Below are 17,605 nucleotides of genomic sequence, written 5' to 3'. Positions count from 1 at the left end.
AATGAAGTCATGGTATTTATTCTGGTCTTTGATCTAAGTGGATTTGAATAAATTAAACATGTATTTTATCTGAATATATTTATAATTTGATGTGTTACTTTGATATGAAGTAAACTTATGGGAAATTCAAACAGAGAGACTGGAGGATTATCGAGCCACTCCTACTTTCAGAGGAGTTGACAGGAAACAAAAGGATACAGATTTGTGATGAAAAGGACACTTATCATTGTTCTTGTAATGTTGGTGACTGGACCATGTTCTGGATCTGAAAGAACATCAGAAATATATATAGCATAAAACTAGGAGTGGAAAGATTTTGTGATAATGAATAATGTGATAATGTAACTTATGGAGGTGCCACACCTGCATAAACCCTGACCCCATGGAAAGTTAGAACCAGCCTCTGGAACATTCTCCATGGGGACAGATCGTGTTATATCATAAAATTATTGATACTTTATTGCAGTGACATCATGCTAGGGGTGTTCTGCATGTATCTCTACTGGCAATGTTCAGAAGTTATCATGGTGACGCAATACACACATTAGTAAACACTGACAAATATGTTTTGATGTAGTCTGAAAACTCAAGACAAAATATAAAATATAAAATTAATTTAAACCAGACACTTTCAGGACCCTGTAATTAAAGGTTGTATGGAGGATTTTTTTTGTTTCAAATTGTCAATGATAGCATTATAGAGATGCAGTAGCCTTGTAATTATGATGACAAAAAAAAAGAGAATAAAAATTCATCAACTCTGGACGTGGTGGGGCTAAACATTTGCCAATAGATAACGACACTGCCTCGTTATCTGTTAGCTGACAGGCTGTCAATCAATCTCCCTACGTTTCTAGCGTAACTGACTTGCCTGCGCGCTGCCATTACATGGTTTACGTACGCATGTCACGCAGTCCACAGACGCAAGACGCACAGACGCTGTTTACTTCACCAACGCAACAGTTCTTAGCGGCTTTTTTTTACCTATATCTTCCTCGCAGTTCGCACAAAGTTTGTTGCAATGGCAGACAAGAATCCAGGAGCAGTTAGCCGCAAAAGAAAGTCCGTTTTTGAGGTCGCTGAAAGAAGAAGACAAGGGGAAAAGCAGCGAAGCCAAACTAAGGTGATTCTTGTAGATTCATTCCAGCGATGGTGCAAATGAAGCAGACGAAGGGTCTAAAGACTGATGCACTGGTCGCCAAATTACACCTGGACAGGTCACTTCTGCTTATTATGAAAACGTACTTTATTTCCAAGAGCTAGACAAACGTTTTTCAGGACACGAAAGTGATATCCTATGTCTGAAAACGTAATTTTCAAGGCAAAGAAAGAGTCCGCTTGCTGCTGCGTGTTGTAGCTAGTTCATTCGCACTGAATCTCCGCGCACTCTTCTCTGCACCCTTTCCTGCTCCTCTCCCCGCTGCCCGTTCCGCTCTTCCCCCTGCTCCTCACTTCTCCGGGCACGGAATCTCCGCGCACCGCTCCCCCTCTTCTCTCCTCTCCTCTCTCCCCGCTCCGCTCTTCTCCCTGCTCCTCGCTTCTCCGCCTTGCCTAACCAACACTGTAGTTAGTTGTTTACAAGTCATGTGCAGCGCACCGGCTGTAAACAAACCTGTTTCTGGCGTAAAGAGGAGGCGGGAGGAGGCGTTTCTACGTAGGAGCTGTAGGGGAGGGGGGGGTGGTTTCACGCATGCGCAACATTTGAAAAAGGACAAACAGTCGCTGGATTTCTCGTTCCTTGGAAAATCCTCTATACAACCTTTAATACGAGTGTTCATGGTCCTGTTTAAGTGTTTGATTTTCAACAAAAATGATGAGAGTGAAAAACTGTTGGCCACAAACAAAGAAAACTAATTTATGATGTGAAATCCAATAAAAAAAAGTTGAGTAAAGATGTTAAATCAGATTGGACATGACTACATGAATAAATTTAGATTGAAATGCATGGATTTTGGCCCACTTATTTTTTTTTTTTGTACATCACCACCAGGGGACAGTGTTTAAATGTATGCTGTTATCCTCAGACTCAGTCCATCTATTTATATTTTGCTCTTGATAAAAATGTATCTAGATGAACATGTAATTGAACCATATTTGTTTAAAGCACAAATAAAGAAACTCTAGTAATTCCTGTGTTTACACTTGTTGATGTTTTTATTGGCAGCCATTCTTCTGAGCATTTTTACAGAGCTTTGCTTATTTGGTCTCTGTAAACTGTAGTGAACAGCATGTTGTAGGGAGTAGTAGAGAAGCGTGTACCTTTGGCACGAGCCCGTGACCCGCGGTCGGAGCCGGAGCCCGCGACCGGGCCGAGCATTGAAGACCAAGAAGGCTCGGACACGTTGCATCTCACGTGGTCAGAAAAAAGTGAAAAAAGTGTAAAGAAAAGACGTCAAACTTAAAGAAACGCTTGCTTTTTACATTTTCAAAGTAAGAGCCAATGAGCAAGCGATGTTTACAATTTAAAATAATAATAATAATAATAATGATAATAATAACTGCATTAACGGCGTTAAAATAATTGTCGGCGATAACGCAAGTTAACGCAAAATTAACGCGCCCAGCCCTATATATATATATATATATATATATATATATATATATATATATATATATATATATATATATATATATATATATATATATATATATATATATATATATATACATGTATATATGTTGGGCAAGTTACTTTGAAACTGTAATGCGGTATTTATTACCTATTACAGTCATTTCAAAGTAATTTGTTACATTACAATATTACTGCATTTAAAATGTAAGTCATTACATTACTATTGCATTACTTTAAGTTACTCTCACCAAAATAACTTTTGCATTGTATATGGACTGAACCAGGACTAAACCAGGTCTAAACCAGGACTAAACCAGAGCTGAACCAGGAATAAACCAGAACTGAACTAGGACTAAACCAAAACTGAACTAGGACTAAACCAGAATTGAACTAGGACTAAACCAGAATTGAACTAGGACTAAAACAGGACTCACTGTAGGGACGGGCTCGAAGGTGACCGCAGGAGAAAGGAGCGGCTCTGCTCCGCACCTCACGGAGGTAAGAGCGGCTGTTGCCCGATCGCTCTTTATGGACCCTGCTGCTCGGGCTCGCGGCCCTGATTTCAGCAACTATTTGCAGGTACCCGAACCGGTGCAAGAGTCTGTTACAGCGCGTAACTTCTACCTTCCTTCAGCGTGTCCAGAAGTCCAACTTTTTGTGTGATGGTTTGCATCTTCCTCAGCCTTTTGGGTGCGAGCGCAGGAGCCTTTGTCGGTGCAGAACGTTTCGTCGACGTTGTGGGTTTCGTCGGGGAGAAAACTTGCAACCGTACAGCGCTTCAGAATCACACTGCTAGAGATTGAACATGTATTTAAATTTGGCACACATTCTGAACACATTCTGTACTGTACAGGAGACAGGAGTCTCTTGGCCAGTCAGGACGCAGCGGGAGGAACGCAATACGCATTCATACAATGTAAAAAAAAAAAAAAAAGGCATGCAAAATTGCACAAATAAATAAATAAATAAATAAATCAGCGAAACAGCGAGACCGCGAAAAGTGAACTGCGATAGAGGGAGGGACGAGTGTAAACCAGGTCTAAACCAGAACTGACCCAGGTCTAAACCAGGTCTAAACAGCGTGGAGTTCTTTGTCAGTCCTTTCGCCCGCGGTTACCTGAAGGTCTATGAGGGCGTTTCACCGCTGCTGATATCGAGGTGATTTTAGCGAATTTGTATGAAGAAAAACCCACCACTTCAATCCAGGTAAAAAAAACAACATTGTAACGCGCGTTACTCACATTTGTACCAAGTAAAATATTACTATTTTTCCCCCTGTAATGCCTTACATTACTGCGTTACAGCTAAAAGTAATGCATTACTGTAATTCGTTACTTTTATAATGCGTTACTCCCAACACTGTTCATAATACACTTAATACACATTCTAATTTAATACACTTTAACATAAAATAAATGATAAAAAGCAAGTACAAAATGTGATGTCTGAAAACAGTGAGAAGATGTGCAGGCTGCGTAGCAGGAACGTCTCTGACGCTCTGGTGTGAATTGAAACTTTGAAATTTACGCGTACGCGCAGCTCCGCCTACGTTAAGCGCTGCTGCAGCTCCTGGTGTGAATTCGGGGTAAGGGTTTAGTGCGCACCAAACGGTCCATTGAACCAAAAGTGGTTAGTTCGGTTCGTTTGCGTTGGTGTGAAAGCGTCAATCGGACTCGGACCCGAACCAAATCAAGCGGACCGAGACCGCAAAAAAGAGGTGGTCTCGGTTCGCTTGAATCCGCACCAAATGACCAACTTTGGTGCGGTTCCTCTGGTGTGAACGCGAACCCGGGTCCAAACCATAGACAGTATGGACAAACGGACTATTCGAAATGCATCATGGGAGAAACGCGTCTCCTCTGCCTGAAATGACGCGCTGTACGACTCCAGCGCAGTAACAGATTGTTGTCCAGACGCAGACGCGATTCATTTTCGAATCATTTTACCAACAATGGCCAATACAGAGAATGTAACACACGAAGATCAGAGCAAGTATCAGTGTGCGACCGTGTGGCTCCAGAGTGAGTCAAAATTGGGGGTGCGCACCCCTGTTCGGGACCTACACGCACAGAGACGACCCGGTGTTCCCCGTGATCACACAGAACCAACATTTGTTATTTTAGGCTTTAATTAACCAAATAATTTTATGGCAATAGGCAATCGCCCATTCAATTGATACAACTTAAAAAAGTCCCTGCTTTTAGCCTAGTGTGAGAAATACAGTCGGACTAGATCCAAACCAGAGTCCCGAACCAGCCGGGGCAGCTCCAGTTCAGTCCGGGCTCAGAGGAGCTGGAGCGGGGAGCCTCGACCTGAGGAAGCGCTTTCCCCGGGAAGAACCAAATGCGCGGAGGACAGACGCTCAGAACAACATATAACAAACCAAACTGGACTCACGCTTCTGTCCGGATGCTGCACCACCTCGGAACCAGCTGCGGTTCTTGAGCGCGGAGAACCGGAGCAGCGCGCCCGGACCTGTAGTCCACAGCGCATTCTCGCTTTCCCGCACAGAACCAGCGCGCAGACGACGGAACGTACCCGCTCAGACCCAGTCATTGCGCACTGGTCTTTCTCGCCACTGTTTGGAACCAGCATATGGAGGATGAAGCCTCCGGACCATCTGACCAACGAGCTTGTAACAGAAGACCAAGGACCAGACCCCAGCCCCGTCCTGAGGAGCTGCGCGCTACTGTGAGCGCTGTTGGCTGCTGCTGTTACCCGAACTCTGGGCTGATGCGGTGAGTTTGTACAAAGTTCTACATGTTGCTGTTTTATGAGTTCATGGTGATAATTTGAGATGAGGACGGCCCGTGATATTAACAGGAACATCGGTGTTGATAACTGGAGTATCGCTATTTTACCGGGGAAACAGAGACACGTGAATCGAACCAGTTTTGGTTCGTTTGCCGGTGTGAAAGCGGACCACACTGGAGTGTATTTGCTACATAATAACAACTTTATTGCCTGGTGCGGACCAAATAATCGAACTAGCGGTGTGAAAACGACCAAAATGTGGTTAGTTCGGTTCGTTTGCGTAGGCGTGAAAGCGTCAATCGGACTCGGACCCGAACCAAATCAAGCGGACCGAGACCTAAAAAAGAGGAGGTCTCGGTACGCTTGAATCCTCACCAAATGACCAACTTTGGTGCGGTTCCTCTGGTGTGAACGCGAACTCGGGTCCAAACCATAGACAGTAGGTCCAAACGAACTATTCTAGATGCATCATGGGAGGATACCTCTCCTCTGCCTGAAATGACGCGCTGTACGTCTCCAGTGCAGTAACAAATTGTTGTTCAGACGCAGCCGCGATTCTTTTTCGAAATATTTTGCCAACAATGGCCAATATAGAGAATGTAACACACGAAGATCTGAGCAAGTATCAGTGTGCGAACGTGTGGCTTCAGAGTGAGTCAAAATTGGGGGTGCGTACCCCTGTTCAGGACCTGCACGCACAGGGAGATCCCGGTTTTCCCCGTGATCATGCAGCAACCAGCATTTCTTATTTTAGACTATTAATTAACCAAATAATTTTATGGCAATAGGCAATAGCCTATTTAATTAATATTTAAAAAATGTCCTGCTCTTAGCCTAGCGTGAGAAATACGTAGCGACAGCTCCGGATCCCGGCGACGGGTCTGTCAGTGTGTCGCTCTTTGACTCTGTCTTCGCCATTTCCTGTGTGGAGCTTTAGGCTAAAGTAGCAGTGACCGCTAGGGGGGGGCACGGCCCTGAAATGCCCCCCCTTGCCGCCGACACCGCGGTATTGATAATTGGAGGTATCGCTGGTTTCCCGGGAAACAGAGACACGTCAATCAAACCAGTTTTAGTTCGTTTGTCGGTGTGAACGCGGACCACAATAGAGTGTATTTGCTCCTTAATAACAATTTTATTGCCTGGTGCGGACCAAATAATCGAACTAGCGGTGTGAAAACGACCTTAGTCAACTTTTGTCAGGTTCTTTTATTTTTATTTGGACATTTTGGCCTTTTATTGTGGAGGGTTCCTTCCGGATTTTGTTTGCGTAAATCTAGAGATTTGTTTTTTGAGGAAGAGGAGCGGAGATGGAGGTGAGGAGAACAGGGGGAAAAGCGGTTACTATTAAAGCGGTTCCAGATTCACAGGAATACTCATAAACACAGTTGATTAAACACGGGCATTAGCCTGGTCCCTGCGTTAGGATTAGATTAGAGCTCCTGTTGCACAACGTTTAGCTTGAACGTGATTTGTTGCAACCAATACTTCTTATATACTCATATACTTAAAGCGTGCATTGTAGTTTGTAGGCTACTACTACTTATTATTATTAAGAGCTTTACAAGACATGTTTCCTGCAGCGTGTCATTTGCATGAAAACAAACGCACATTGGACACATAACGTGTGACTTGATTACACTTTTAAGTTATTGAGAGGGTTTACTTGCGTTTGTTCTAATTAAAAATACAACTATTTTGGATGAGATTTGGGTTTTACGCAGTTAATCATCCAAACGTTTAGGACCAGGTCAGAGTCCAAGCTGGGAAAGATAATATTTCAAGTGCAAAATGAATGGTGCTCTTCCACACGCTCGTCTCCGTAGGTTTAGTTACTGCTTTGCCTGAAATGTTACACGTAGTGGCATTACACTTATTTGTCACCATAGAAACAAGCAGGTGGCACTGGCACTAAAAGGCCAAGTTTAAGGCCAGATGCAAGGAGAGGGGTTCTCACACTTTGTCTTTCAAGGTATTTTTCAGACATAAAACCACGTAACTGAAGAGAGAGAGGCTGAATGGAACCAGAAAAGAGCGATTTTCAAGTGTTTTGCGTAACGTGAGACGCCCTGTCAAAATACCCTACATTGCCTTCTGTCTTTGGGTGGGATTACCTCTCCACAGATCTAACTTGTAACTTGGCCCGGCCTTTAAACAGCAAATTCCACCATAGTGATAAATATGATGTTATGTGTCATGCCCCTGTTTTCTCCAGCCCCAGAAGAAGCTGTTGAACTCCCCAGCCTCCTGTGTGGACCAGGCCCTGCTGGGTTTGGTCTGGTCCAGCCCTGGTCTCTGTCTGCTCCAGGGGTACAGGGTCGTGGTACGTTCAGATGTCCACAGTCTGCGTGGGAAAGTGGGGCTTCTGTCTGGAGGGGGGTCTGGGCACGAGCCGGCACATGGAGGTAGGGCTGGTGCTATAGTGTCACGACTCACAATATCAAACGAGTGTTGCGGTTATAGTGAAACATCACCATTTCACAATTTGTCATGATTAATGACATATGTACATTACCATTTTGAAGTATGATATATTGCTGAAGAAAATATAGACCAAAGAGGTTCATTTTGGCATTCTGACTGTTATTTTCTTAAGTTTTTTAACATTATGGTACATTTAATTATTAACTAAATATTCTTTAAACAGCTTACTCATTCCGTGGCAAGTTTCAGGTGACTTCTGCATCCTTCTTTGTAACATCTCTCTTCTGAAGAAACACCCTGGTCTGTTTAAAAGAACTAAAATGTGCAATATTGTTAAAAACATTGTTTTTGTTTGTTGCAATAAAGTTGCAATAAATTAATCACAGGGTCGTTTGTATCTAAGTGCAGTTTACTTGGTAGAGTACAAGTTTTTTTTCTCTGTACAATCTGTTTTCAAATACTTAATTTTAAAAACAACCATTTTGAAATGATCTTGCGGATGAATTTTGTCCCCTTCAGTCTCACTGTGTTTCCTGTTCAGGTTTCGTGGGAGCGGGAATGCTGTCTGCGGTTGTGGCTGGAGGAGTGTTTGCCTCTCCTCCTCCGGCGGCCATCTTGGCTGCAATCCTCACTCTACACAATGCAGGTAAACCCTAAGCCCTACTGTGTGCTTTAAAGGTCCACTTTGTAACTTTTCTGGCGGAGGGTCAACCACTGACGTATTTCCATGGAGATGTTATTGCTTCTTAATCTTGTTGTTTTTGATCACACCAATACTCTCGTTTTAAAAAACACCTTACTCAAACTAAATGATTTAATAAATTATTATACAGCAATATTAATGTTCAAAGCCAAAGATAAGCTTCTACCAACCAGTATCCAAAAGGAGGCTCCAAATTAACTTTAAAACACAGATTTTATGCACCACAAGGAGAAATTTCAGTTTGCCAATTGGCGGGGTAACACTGTGGAATGATTTGAAGGAGGAATTTAGATATTGTGCCTCAGTTTCACATTTCAAAACACTGCTCTTACAGAGTACATTTGGATATTTGAATTGTGAACTGATTTTGACATTCTTTAAATATAGTGTATGTAATCTGAAAAGAATTTGTATGAACATGTGATGTAACCACTGTGATAAGTTTCATGTAGCCACTGATTTGAAGGGGTCAGACCTACACAACTTTGCATTTCAACCTGGAGAGACTCACACAGACACAAAGAGAAAGTATTAGTAGTTTTATTTAATGAGGTAACTTTGGCGCTCAGACCAGACATGGCCAATTAGATGACGTTTGGTAGATGTCTTCCACCCTGGGGTGAGGTGAGGATGAGGAGAGTGAAGGGGACGATGAGATCACGAGAAGTCGTGGGTTTGCTGGGGAGGAGGTGGGGTGCAGCACAAACTGAATTAGCCGTGCATCTGCCATGGGGGTTTAAATTGTTCAGACTAGGAACTGATTGGATGAGGTGATGAAGGCTGAGGAGCAGGTAAACTCTGGGGGTGAGGTAGTTGTGAACGAAGTTAGATCTTCCAGGCTGAATTTATGCTAACTCCATTTCTATCACTTCTTTGACCCTGGTGCCTCAGGCTGCTCAGGCGTGCTCCTCATCGTGAAGAACTACACCGGTGACAGGCTGAACTTTGGCTTGGCCCTGGAGCAGGCTCTGGTCCTGGGGGTTCGGGTCGCCATGGTGATCGTGGCTGAGGACTGTGCCTTCGAGAGGCCCACCAAAGCTGGACGGAGAGGGCTCTGTGGGACGCTGTTCATTCATAAGGTAATTCTGAAGTACTACTGCGAGCACACCTGCTGCTAATACAAATACTACTAGAGTACTACTACTGCGATTGAAGTGACAGTGGCTCAGTGGTTGGAGCAGTGGTTTCCCTGAGTGATTAGTGGTGATTGGGGGGGCCGATGGGGCAGATTAGCAGCCTCACTTCCAATGATGTGAAAAATGTTTAATCACCAAATCAAGGGTCCCCATACGTGTCTTTTGTGTCTGCTCTTCTCTGATTAGAAATAAAGCAGCAGCGGCCTCCTGTACGAAACCCAATTTAAAATAAACTAAAAAAGGCCAATGTAATTATGTTCTGTGTGTTACTACTACTACTACTGTGAATAGCATTACTGCCACATCCACTACTGGAGTTTTGGTTCAGGACAGTACCTTCAAGAGGCTGAGTAAAGCAACTACTACTACTGCTACTACTATTACTACTACTACTACTACTACTACTGCAAGTAATTCTATTGCTACTGCTACTGCTAACGCTACTGCTAACGCTACTGTTACTGCTGTTACTGTTGGTTGTACCTTTTCTGCTTCTGCTCCTACTAATACTAGTACTACTATTATAACAAATCCTCTGTTTTGTAGCTGGCTGGATCTTTGGCAGAAGAGGGAAAGTCGTTGGACCAAATAGTTTCAACAGTGAACGAGGCCCTGAAGGAAATCGGTTTGTTTTATTTTATTCATTAATTCAGTTAATTCTAAATTTTTATCTCTGCTTTATAAATATAGCAGAATAAAGGTTAAAAACCCAGTTACAGATAAAGAATGATAGTGCGTAACATTTGTGGGTTTTCTGTTTGCTTATAAAAGTAAATCTCCCCGAGAGTTTTGTTGGTGGTTTTCAGCTTCTGTCTTATGATGTCATAATCCAACATGGGGGCAAAAGCAAATTTTCCTTTTGATTACACTGCACATTGCCATGAAAAATCCAAAAGATAAATTAACAAATAAAGGAAAAAGGCACATTCAGTCGCTACCATTGAGATCCTGGGATCACCTCAGCATCCTCTAGTCTTATAAATTCACAAATGTTGAAAATGACCATTTCTATTTGAAACTAGACCCAAAAATTCACTGTTTCAAAAACATTTTTGCCCCAACTGTATCAAATATTACTGGGCACTCCCCTCCATCTAAAATTATTACATCAAATTCCTGAATGTTGTGAATGCACTGTATTTTTTTGCACTCATGAAGTTCACAGTGAGGTAATGCGCTGGTTGTGTGTGGTTGAATTCAGGGACTCTGGGAGTGAGTCTGTCCCCCTGCAGTGTGCCCGGATCTGGGCCCACGTTTGAGCTGCCACCAGGGCACATGGAGCTTGGCCTGGGTAAGACCACAGACTTATTTAGCTTGAAGTCAATGAGTCATTACTTTATGCTTGAAATTTTCGTTTATGTATTTTTTTTTTTTTATAGTTAAAGGTGCACTATGCAACTTTTCTAGTGGAGGGTCCTCCATCTGCTAGTCTAAAGATATTACTGATTTGCTTGATTGATTTGCCATCAGTTATATATAGGTCTTCTCTGGACACACAAAGACCCTTTACAGAGCATTATTCATTCACTCCATACCCACTGGTGGTAAACTACTATTGTAGCCACAGCTGCCCTAGGGCAGACTGATGGAATTGAGGCAGCCAATCTGCGCCATCAGCCCCTCTGACCACCACCATCAGACACACACACACACCACTTTCATACTATGCAATGTGGAAGAAGTGTCTTGTGTAAGGAGGACACAACAACAGTTTTTGTGACTGGCGCCCCCCAGAGTGGCACTTGATATTTCCAGCGGTCTCCCAGCTGTGTACTAACCAGGCCCGGCCTTGTTCCACAGTATAGCATTAAACATCTTTATCACCATGGGAATGTCAAGGCAACCTGCTCACAGATTCACTGTTCTAAAGATTTTAACCATGTTATAACATTTTAATAAAACCACAAAATAAATACATAAAAATTGTCTTTCAGGTATTCATGGTGAACCTGGCATTAAAAGGTCAAAGGTGAGATGGCGTGTTTTATATGAATGTGTGTGTTAATTTGACTTTTTGATGATTTTAAAATTATTATTATTATATCCAAAAGATCACTAGTGCGGATGAAGTCGTGAAAACAATGATCGATCACATGACAAACGCTGACAGCCAATCACATCTGCCACTCAAATCAGGTAATCTAAAGGTTCCAAAGCTAGATCCTGGTTTAGTTCTGGTTTAGTTCTGGTTTAGTCCTGGTTTAGTCCTTGTTCAATCCTTGTTCAGTCCTTGTCTGTAGCCTAGTTCAGTCCTGGTTTAGTCTAGGTTTAGTGCCTGGTTTCACCCTTATTTTAGTATTTTTGTTGTCATGAGTTCAGTCTGGGTTCAGTCCTACATTAGTCCTGGTTTAGGCTTTGTCTACTTGTGGTTCAGTGCCTGGTCTAGCTCTGGTTTAGTCCTGGTTTAGTCTTAGTCTTTGTTTTTGTTTAACAGGTGACTCTGTAATAGTTTGTGTGAATAATCTGGGAGCTCTGTCCTGTCTGGAGCTGGCAGTGGTCACTCGAGCAGCCATTTTGTCATTGGGTGAGTACATTTGACAGGTTTTATTTATTTATATTTATTATGACTTGGTTCAGTTGGATAGTATCTATTGTGGTAAATATTTATTTTAGTTTTATATGAGCTTAGTGGCAGTTTGTGGAAAAAAAGTGGAGACGAAAAACACAAAAATACAGTAAGTAAAAAAACAGAATACCTCTACCTATGTCATCAGCGCTGTAAATTCCAAAATGCAGGGTTAATTTATGCCAAAGGAAGGTATTTTTCTGACAGTTTTAACTTTCATTTAATAAAATAAAAGTGTTATATTTTAAATGAATCCCAGCATAACTGTGTCATTTAGATATGTCCACCTCACTCCTGTAGACAGACTTATCACCGTTTCAGATGAGCCTTATCTTAAAATAAATAAAAATAATTATGTTAACCATGTTTACTGTGAAATGAGTTGTATAAATTGTAACATATTTTGGGGGGCTTTAAAGCCGACCTATTATGCAACAACTATGTAGCAGACACAAGCACAATATGTCTTCTTTAAAATGACAAAATGTAGATTTATTTTGTATGTTTTTGACAGAGGGTCGGGGCGTGACTGTAGCACGTGTGATGTCGGGTTCGTTCATGACTTCGTTGGAAATGTCCGGAGTTTCTTTGACGTTAATGAAAACAAACCCGGAAAGACTCAGACTCTTTGGTAGTCCTATATTTAATCTCATTCCTGAATTTGAAGATTCACGTCATTCCTGTAAAATTACTTTGTTGCTCCATAGATTCTAAAACCAGCGCCCCTGCCTGGCCCAATCTCAGTACTGAACCTGTGAGTGGACGAGATTTCTCCATGGATCCTCCTCCTCTCATTGCAAGACCCCAAGACCAGGCTTATTCAGAAGGTTAGACCACTGCTTAAAATATGTATTCATTATTTTATATATAGAGGACAAAACAGGATTTTCTATGAACAGGCCATATCTCACATGAAAGCTCAAACCCTCCAGAATTCTGCACTAGCACTTAGAGCTATTAATGATTGGCTGCAGGTGCTGTGATTTAGTGAGTTTTCAGATCAGAGAGAGGCATTTTAGGTTTAAACTAACAAGTTATAGAAACTGGCAACCCAAATAACAGACTCATGTGAGGCTTACGCTGATTTCTGATTGGATAATCATCTTGACAACCAAAACACGAAAACCAAACATAAAGAACTTGGCCATTATGTCCAGTGTTTTTGTAATCAATAATTAATCTTTATTACATTTCAATAAAAGCTGTATTTGGATTGAACAACTGTACTTCAGATTTGGTACTCAAATAGGCTATGTATATATAATCTGAAATACAAGTTATACCTTATCTTTTTAAAATGTTACTGTTTCATTAGAGGCTTGAATATGAAGCTAGTAATCAATTATTAATTTAGGTTTTGATATAAAGAAAATGAACCCAGTCACCTTATCTGTGGCAGTGCTGAAATCTTTGTGAATGATTAATCAGTTGTAACAGCTGAAGGCAAAGAATCAAAAGCCACACGTCGGTCAGACCGCCCCAGGGCATGTGAATGGTTTCTCACTGTGCTGTTCCTAGGTCCGCTGAGTCCAGTCCTGGGTCAAGTACTGGACCAGGTCTGTTCTGGTCTTCTTCAGATCCAGGATGAGCTGAACCGTCTGGACAGAGCCTCTGGAGATGGAGACTGCGGAAACACTCACGCTCAGGCGGCCAGAGGTGACTGGTTAACAGTAGTTAATTTTGTCTCTTGGTCCTTTGCAGCTGATGTCATCAACATTCCTTGAGAGTATAATGCTAACTGTAGGCTCTGCTCTGTCTGAAGCTCAGTTAGACTTAAATCTGAGGTTTTAACACAATCTGACCAGAAAGAGCTGACTTGTTTGGAGCTAGAAACAGGTGATCTAACTTGTGCACTTAAACAAGTCTCTCAAATAACATTTGTTCTCAGATGAGTTTTCAGACAATCTAAAAATCTTTTTTGGTAGATATTGCTAATGTTCATCAGTTACCATTTGTTGCCATGGTTCTGCCATAGAAATACATAGAAACACCCTCCCAGCGAGATGTCACTGCAAAGTGACATCACTCAGTAATGAGTCATAGAAATTAATTTTTCAATTCTCTTCTAATCTAATCTAGTAATTAGATGATTTAGTTTTTAGGAGTGAATACATTGTTGTCTGCACTATCACCTAAATTATAGTTATCTGGGTGCATGGTTCTTTCTCTTTTGAGCTTTTTGTTGAAGTTTAGAACAAAGTAAGTTATAATAAAACGTGAAAATCTTTTGTAAACTTTAAAGTTTAAGAAAGGCAATGTTGACACAATATTTGGCAAAATTATTTAAATCCCATAGAGAAAAATGAAGCCTTCACTTGTTAATGTTACTTTTAGCCATCCAGGAGTGGCGCAATAGTCACGTGACCCCAGGTTGCCCTGGGCGACTGCTGCAGGTCATCGCCGCTCTGCTCCAGGAGAAAATGGGCGGGTCATCAGGAGCGGTATGTCACATGACTTTTATTTTACTCTATTATGTATCTCCCTACAGTCTATTACAGTCCATATAAGGCATGCTTGGTTACAGAAACTTACTTGGAATTCCATTATATTATCATTTCAGATGGGGGTGTGGGCCTTAATAACTCAAAGGGAAATTCACTGTTCTTGAAATAAATATCCAAACTTATGCTCTACAAATGCTGTATCTAATCATTATTTGTTTGAGATTGAGTCCACAAACTTGTAATTTCAGTCTTTTGAAGTCCTTCAACTGACAACGATCACATCTTTGGGGTTGAATAATGGAACCACTTTCTAAAAAATAAAAATAAAATGTCTGACAGTTAAACAGCAAATGCACGACATAGTTCTGACCTGTTCTCCAGCTCAGTTTTTAACTGTAGGAATAATTCATCAATGTTGAAATGAATTATTCCCACATTTACCATAAATTTATTTTTGACTTATTCGTCTCCGTTTTGTGTACAAGTAAAAACGTGTGTGACCGCAGATGTACAGCCTGTTCCTGACGGCGGCGGCAGGTCATGTGACTCAGGAGAAGAACCAATCAGGCGACTGGGCCAGAGCAGTGCATGCTGGGACACAGGCCATGAGAAGGTCCGAAAAGTATAAAAAAAAGTATTTACTATCTTAATGAGAGCAGGGAAACTTGACTTGGTGGCATCTCCTGCATATTTCCATGGAACGTCTTACTGTGGAACTTTCCAGGCAAAGTAGAATCATCTCCATGGAAACAAGCATGTGGAGGACACAGAAAGGTTACATAGTGCGCCTTAAGTCCAACGTTTACTGTGTTTTTCAGATATGGTGGTGCAGACCCTGGGGATAGAACAATGGTGAGCTCAAAATGAAGATGCACAAGTCACTTCATTTTATACTTTATTTATCCAACCACAAAACATGTATTCACCTTCTTCAGTTGGACGCTCTGTGCCCTGCAGCAGATGAACTGATGAAGCTCACCACAGCGGCCCCTGCTGAACACATGCGAATACTACGAGTAGCGGTGGAGGTAGGCTTATTCATCTTATTCTGGAAGTTGCCATGAAGCTACCATTGTCACTTGGGTTTTATTATTTTGCATAGGACTGCTGCTCTCTGAGCAAATAAGTTCTATATGGACTAAGCTGTTTTAAACGTCCTTTATTACACAAAATTTACTCTTGTCTGGCTTAAGCCATTTTATAATGCTGTTACCTCATCAAAAACTTACCTGGAGTTGCGTTTTGTTTCATTCACTGAGCAATGCTTTATTATTAATCTGTCAGCAGCTCCAAAGCTTCAGTAGAGCTGGTCAGTTCCAGGGGTGAAATTATCCAATTGGCATCCCACTGTGACACCTGGAATTCCCAGCGGTCTCCCATCCACGTACTACCCAGCCTTGCTTAGCTTCTGAGACCTGACAAGATCAGGCTTTGACAAGGTGGAACAGTGTGTTTACTGTTTGAGGGAAGAACTCAACTTAAATATGCAGTTTGTATGTTAAATGTGTGTGAATAAAACAAAACTCCCGGTATGTTTTTGATGAGGAAACAACATTGAAAATATTGTAATATGGGTCCTAGAGACTAGAGACATCTGACCTTTGGCCTGCAACTAAAAAATATTTTGACAATCAACTAGTAAGCAATTAAGTTTTCCTTTCAACTAATCAAATGATTATTTCTATTGTCAATCTATACATCTATTATCATCCAAATAAAGGATGAAATATGGTCACTGAAGGCTTCTAATTAGAGAATATTTACAAACAAGTTATTGATATAAATCTGAAATAGTTTATTCTTTTTTACATTTTCATTTAATTGTTCCACTGTTATGTCATAAAAAGGTCTGTTTGTGTTTTAGAGTCTGTGTAGTCCAGATTAGGATTGGAATCATTTTTTATTCAGTTACATTGCTATTTCTGCCTATACTCTGGCTATGATGATTTAAGGACTTTTAACATTCAGAAGAATTATAAATAATATAAAACTTAAGATTTAGTCTCCATCCTGTCTTTTGTCAGAAAGCATCTCTTGGTGCAAAGTCGACCTCTGACCTCACGGCCAAAGCTGGGAGAGCGAGCTACATCAGCAGTGAGAGAGTGAACGAGCCGGACCCTGGCGCTGTGGCGGTGGCTTCTATCTTGAAGGCCATTCTCCAAGCATTAGAACAGTGAACCTTACATAGCGCCTGCCACCCAAATTAAGGCAGTTTGAAATTAGAGATGTGACCATAACCAATTCTAGATTACTGAGAGAGGAAATATGATTATTGACCATGACATGAAAACAACTTGAAACTAAACAATACACTACAACTTCACAAACCTGATGCGATGTAAAGTAGTTTCATTAGTAGATGCATGCTGACTGTGTTGTGATAGCGCTCTGAAGGGAGAGTGACTGTTTGAGGAACAAGGGGAGGAGTGGGTGGCAGCAGTTAATGCCACAACAGAAGTGTAATAAATACCCCCTCTTCATTTCAGTTTATTCACATTGTCTAATAAATCAGCATTCCTCTTTATGTGAGCAGCTTTCTCAAATCCAACTTTATTAATGAGAAAGTTAATGTGATATAAGCACATGGATAAAAAAGCACTTTACATTTTTGATTTATTTTTCTGATTTATAGATTGAAATTTGCTACCAATTACCAGTTATTTTGTGATTATACTGTGATATATAATGACAGTCATTGTTTGATTTGATTCACTGAAAGAGCTGTTCAAGATCTGCTCCACAACGAATGAGTCATATTCTGAAATCAGTTCCAAATTATCATTCAGATTTGTCTAAAACGTGTCTTGAATATTAAAGTGTAGCAATGCATAAAAAATATAACTTGCATAAAATATTCATATTAAAACAAGATGTCAAATTCATATGTGTCATTGTTTTGATCACTTGCAATTAGACATTCTTTATTGAACATTTGACTTTTTCCTCATTCTCAGTAGATGGACAACGTGTACTGCAGCTGCAGAGGCTGCACTAGCTCTGATTCATGAT

The 17,605-nt window shown here is 41.2% G+C and overlaps 1 protein-coding gene across 1 annotated transcript; it reads left to right on the top strand.

Annotated features, from left to right (window-relative positions):
- Positions 1-6,587: 6,587 nt before the first annotated feature.
- Positions 6,588-17,478, top strand: tkfc (triokinase/FMN cyclase). Its single transcript, XM_055156425.1, has 17 exons — positions 6,588-6,639; positions 7,539-7,728; positions 8,289-8,393; positions 9,342-9,529; positions 10,133-10,211; positions 10,788-10,877; positions 11,521-11,555; positions 11,638-11,722; positions 12,021-12,110; positions 12,667-12,783; positions 12,860-12,979; positions 13,671-13,808; positions 14,487-14,593; positions 15,103-15,209; positions 15,415-15,448; positions 15,532-15,624; positions 16,621-17,478. The coding sequence occupies exons 1-17, from the start codon at positions 6,634-6,636 to the stop codon at positions 16,771-16,773; spliced, it is 1,737 nt and encodes a 578-aa protein (XP_055012400.1). The 5' UTR covers positions 6,588-6,633; the 3' UTR covers positions 16,774-17,478.
- Positions 17,479-17,605: the final 127 nt, after the last annotated feature.

The sequence above is a fragment of the Boleophthalmus pectinirostris genome, unplaced genomic scaffold, assembly GCF_026225935.1.
Source record: "Boleophthalmus pectinirostris isolate CB_2022bp ecotype Guang Dong unplaced genomic scaffold, ASM2622593v1 HiC_scaffold_20, whole genome shotgun sequence".
Taxonomy (NCBI): Eukaryota; Metazoa; Chordata; class Actinopteri; order Gobiiformes; family Gobiidae; genus Boleophthalmus; species Boleophthalmus pectinirostris.
The sequence above is the reverse complement of the archived record's forward strand: the minus strand, read 5'-3'. Positions and strand labels throughout refer to the sequence as shown.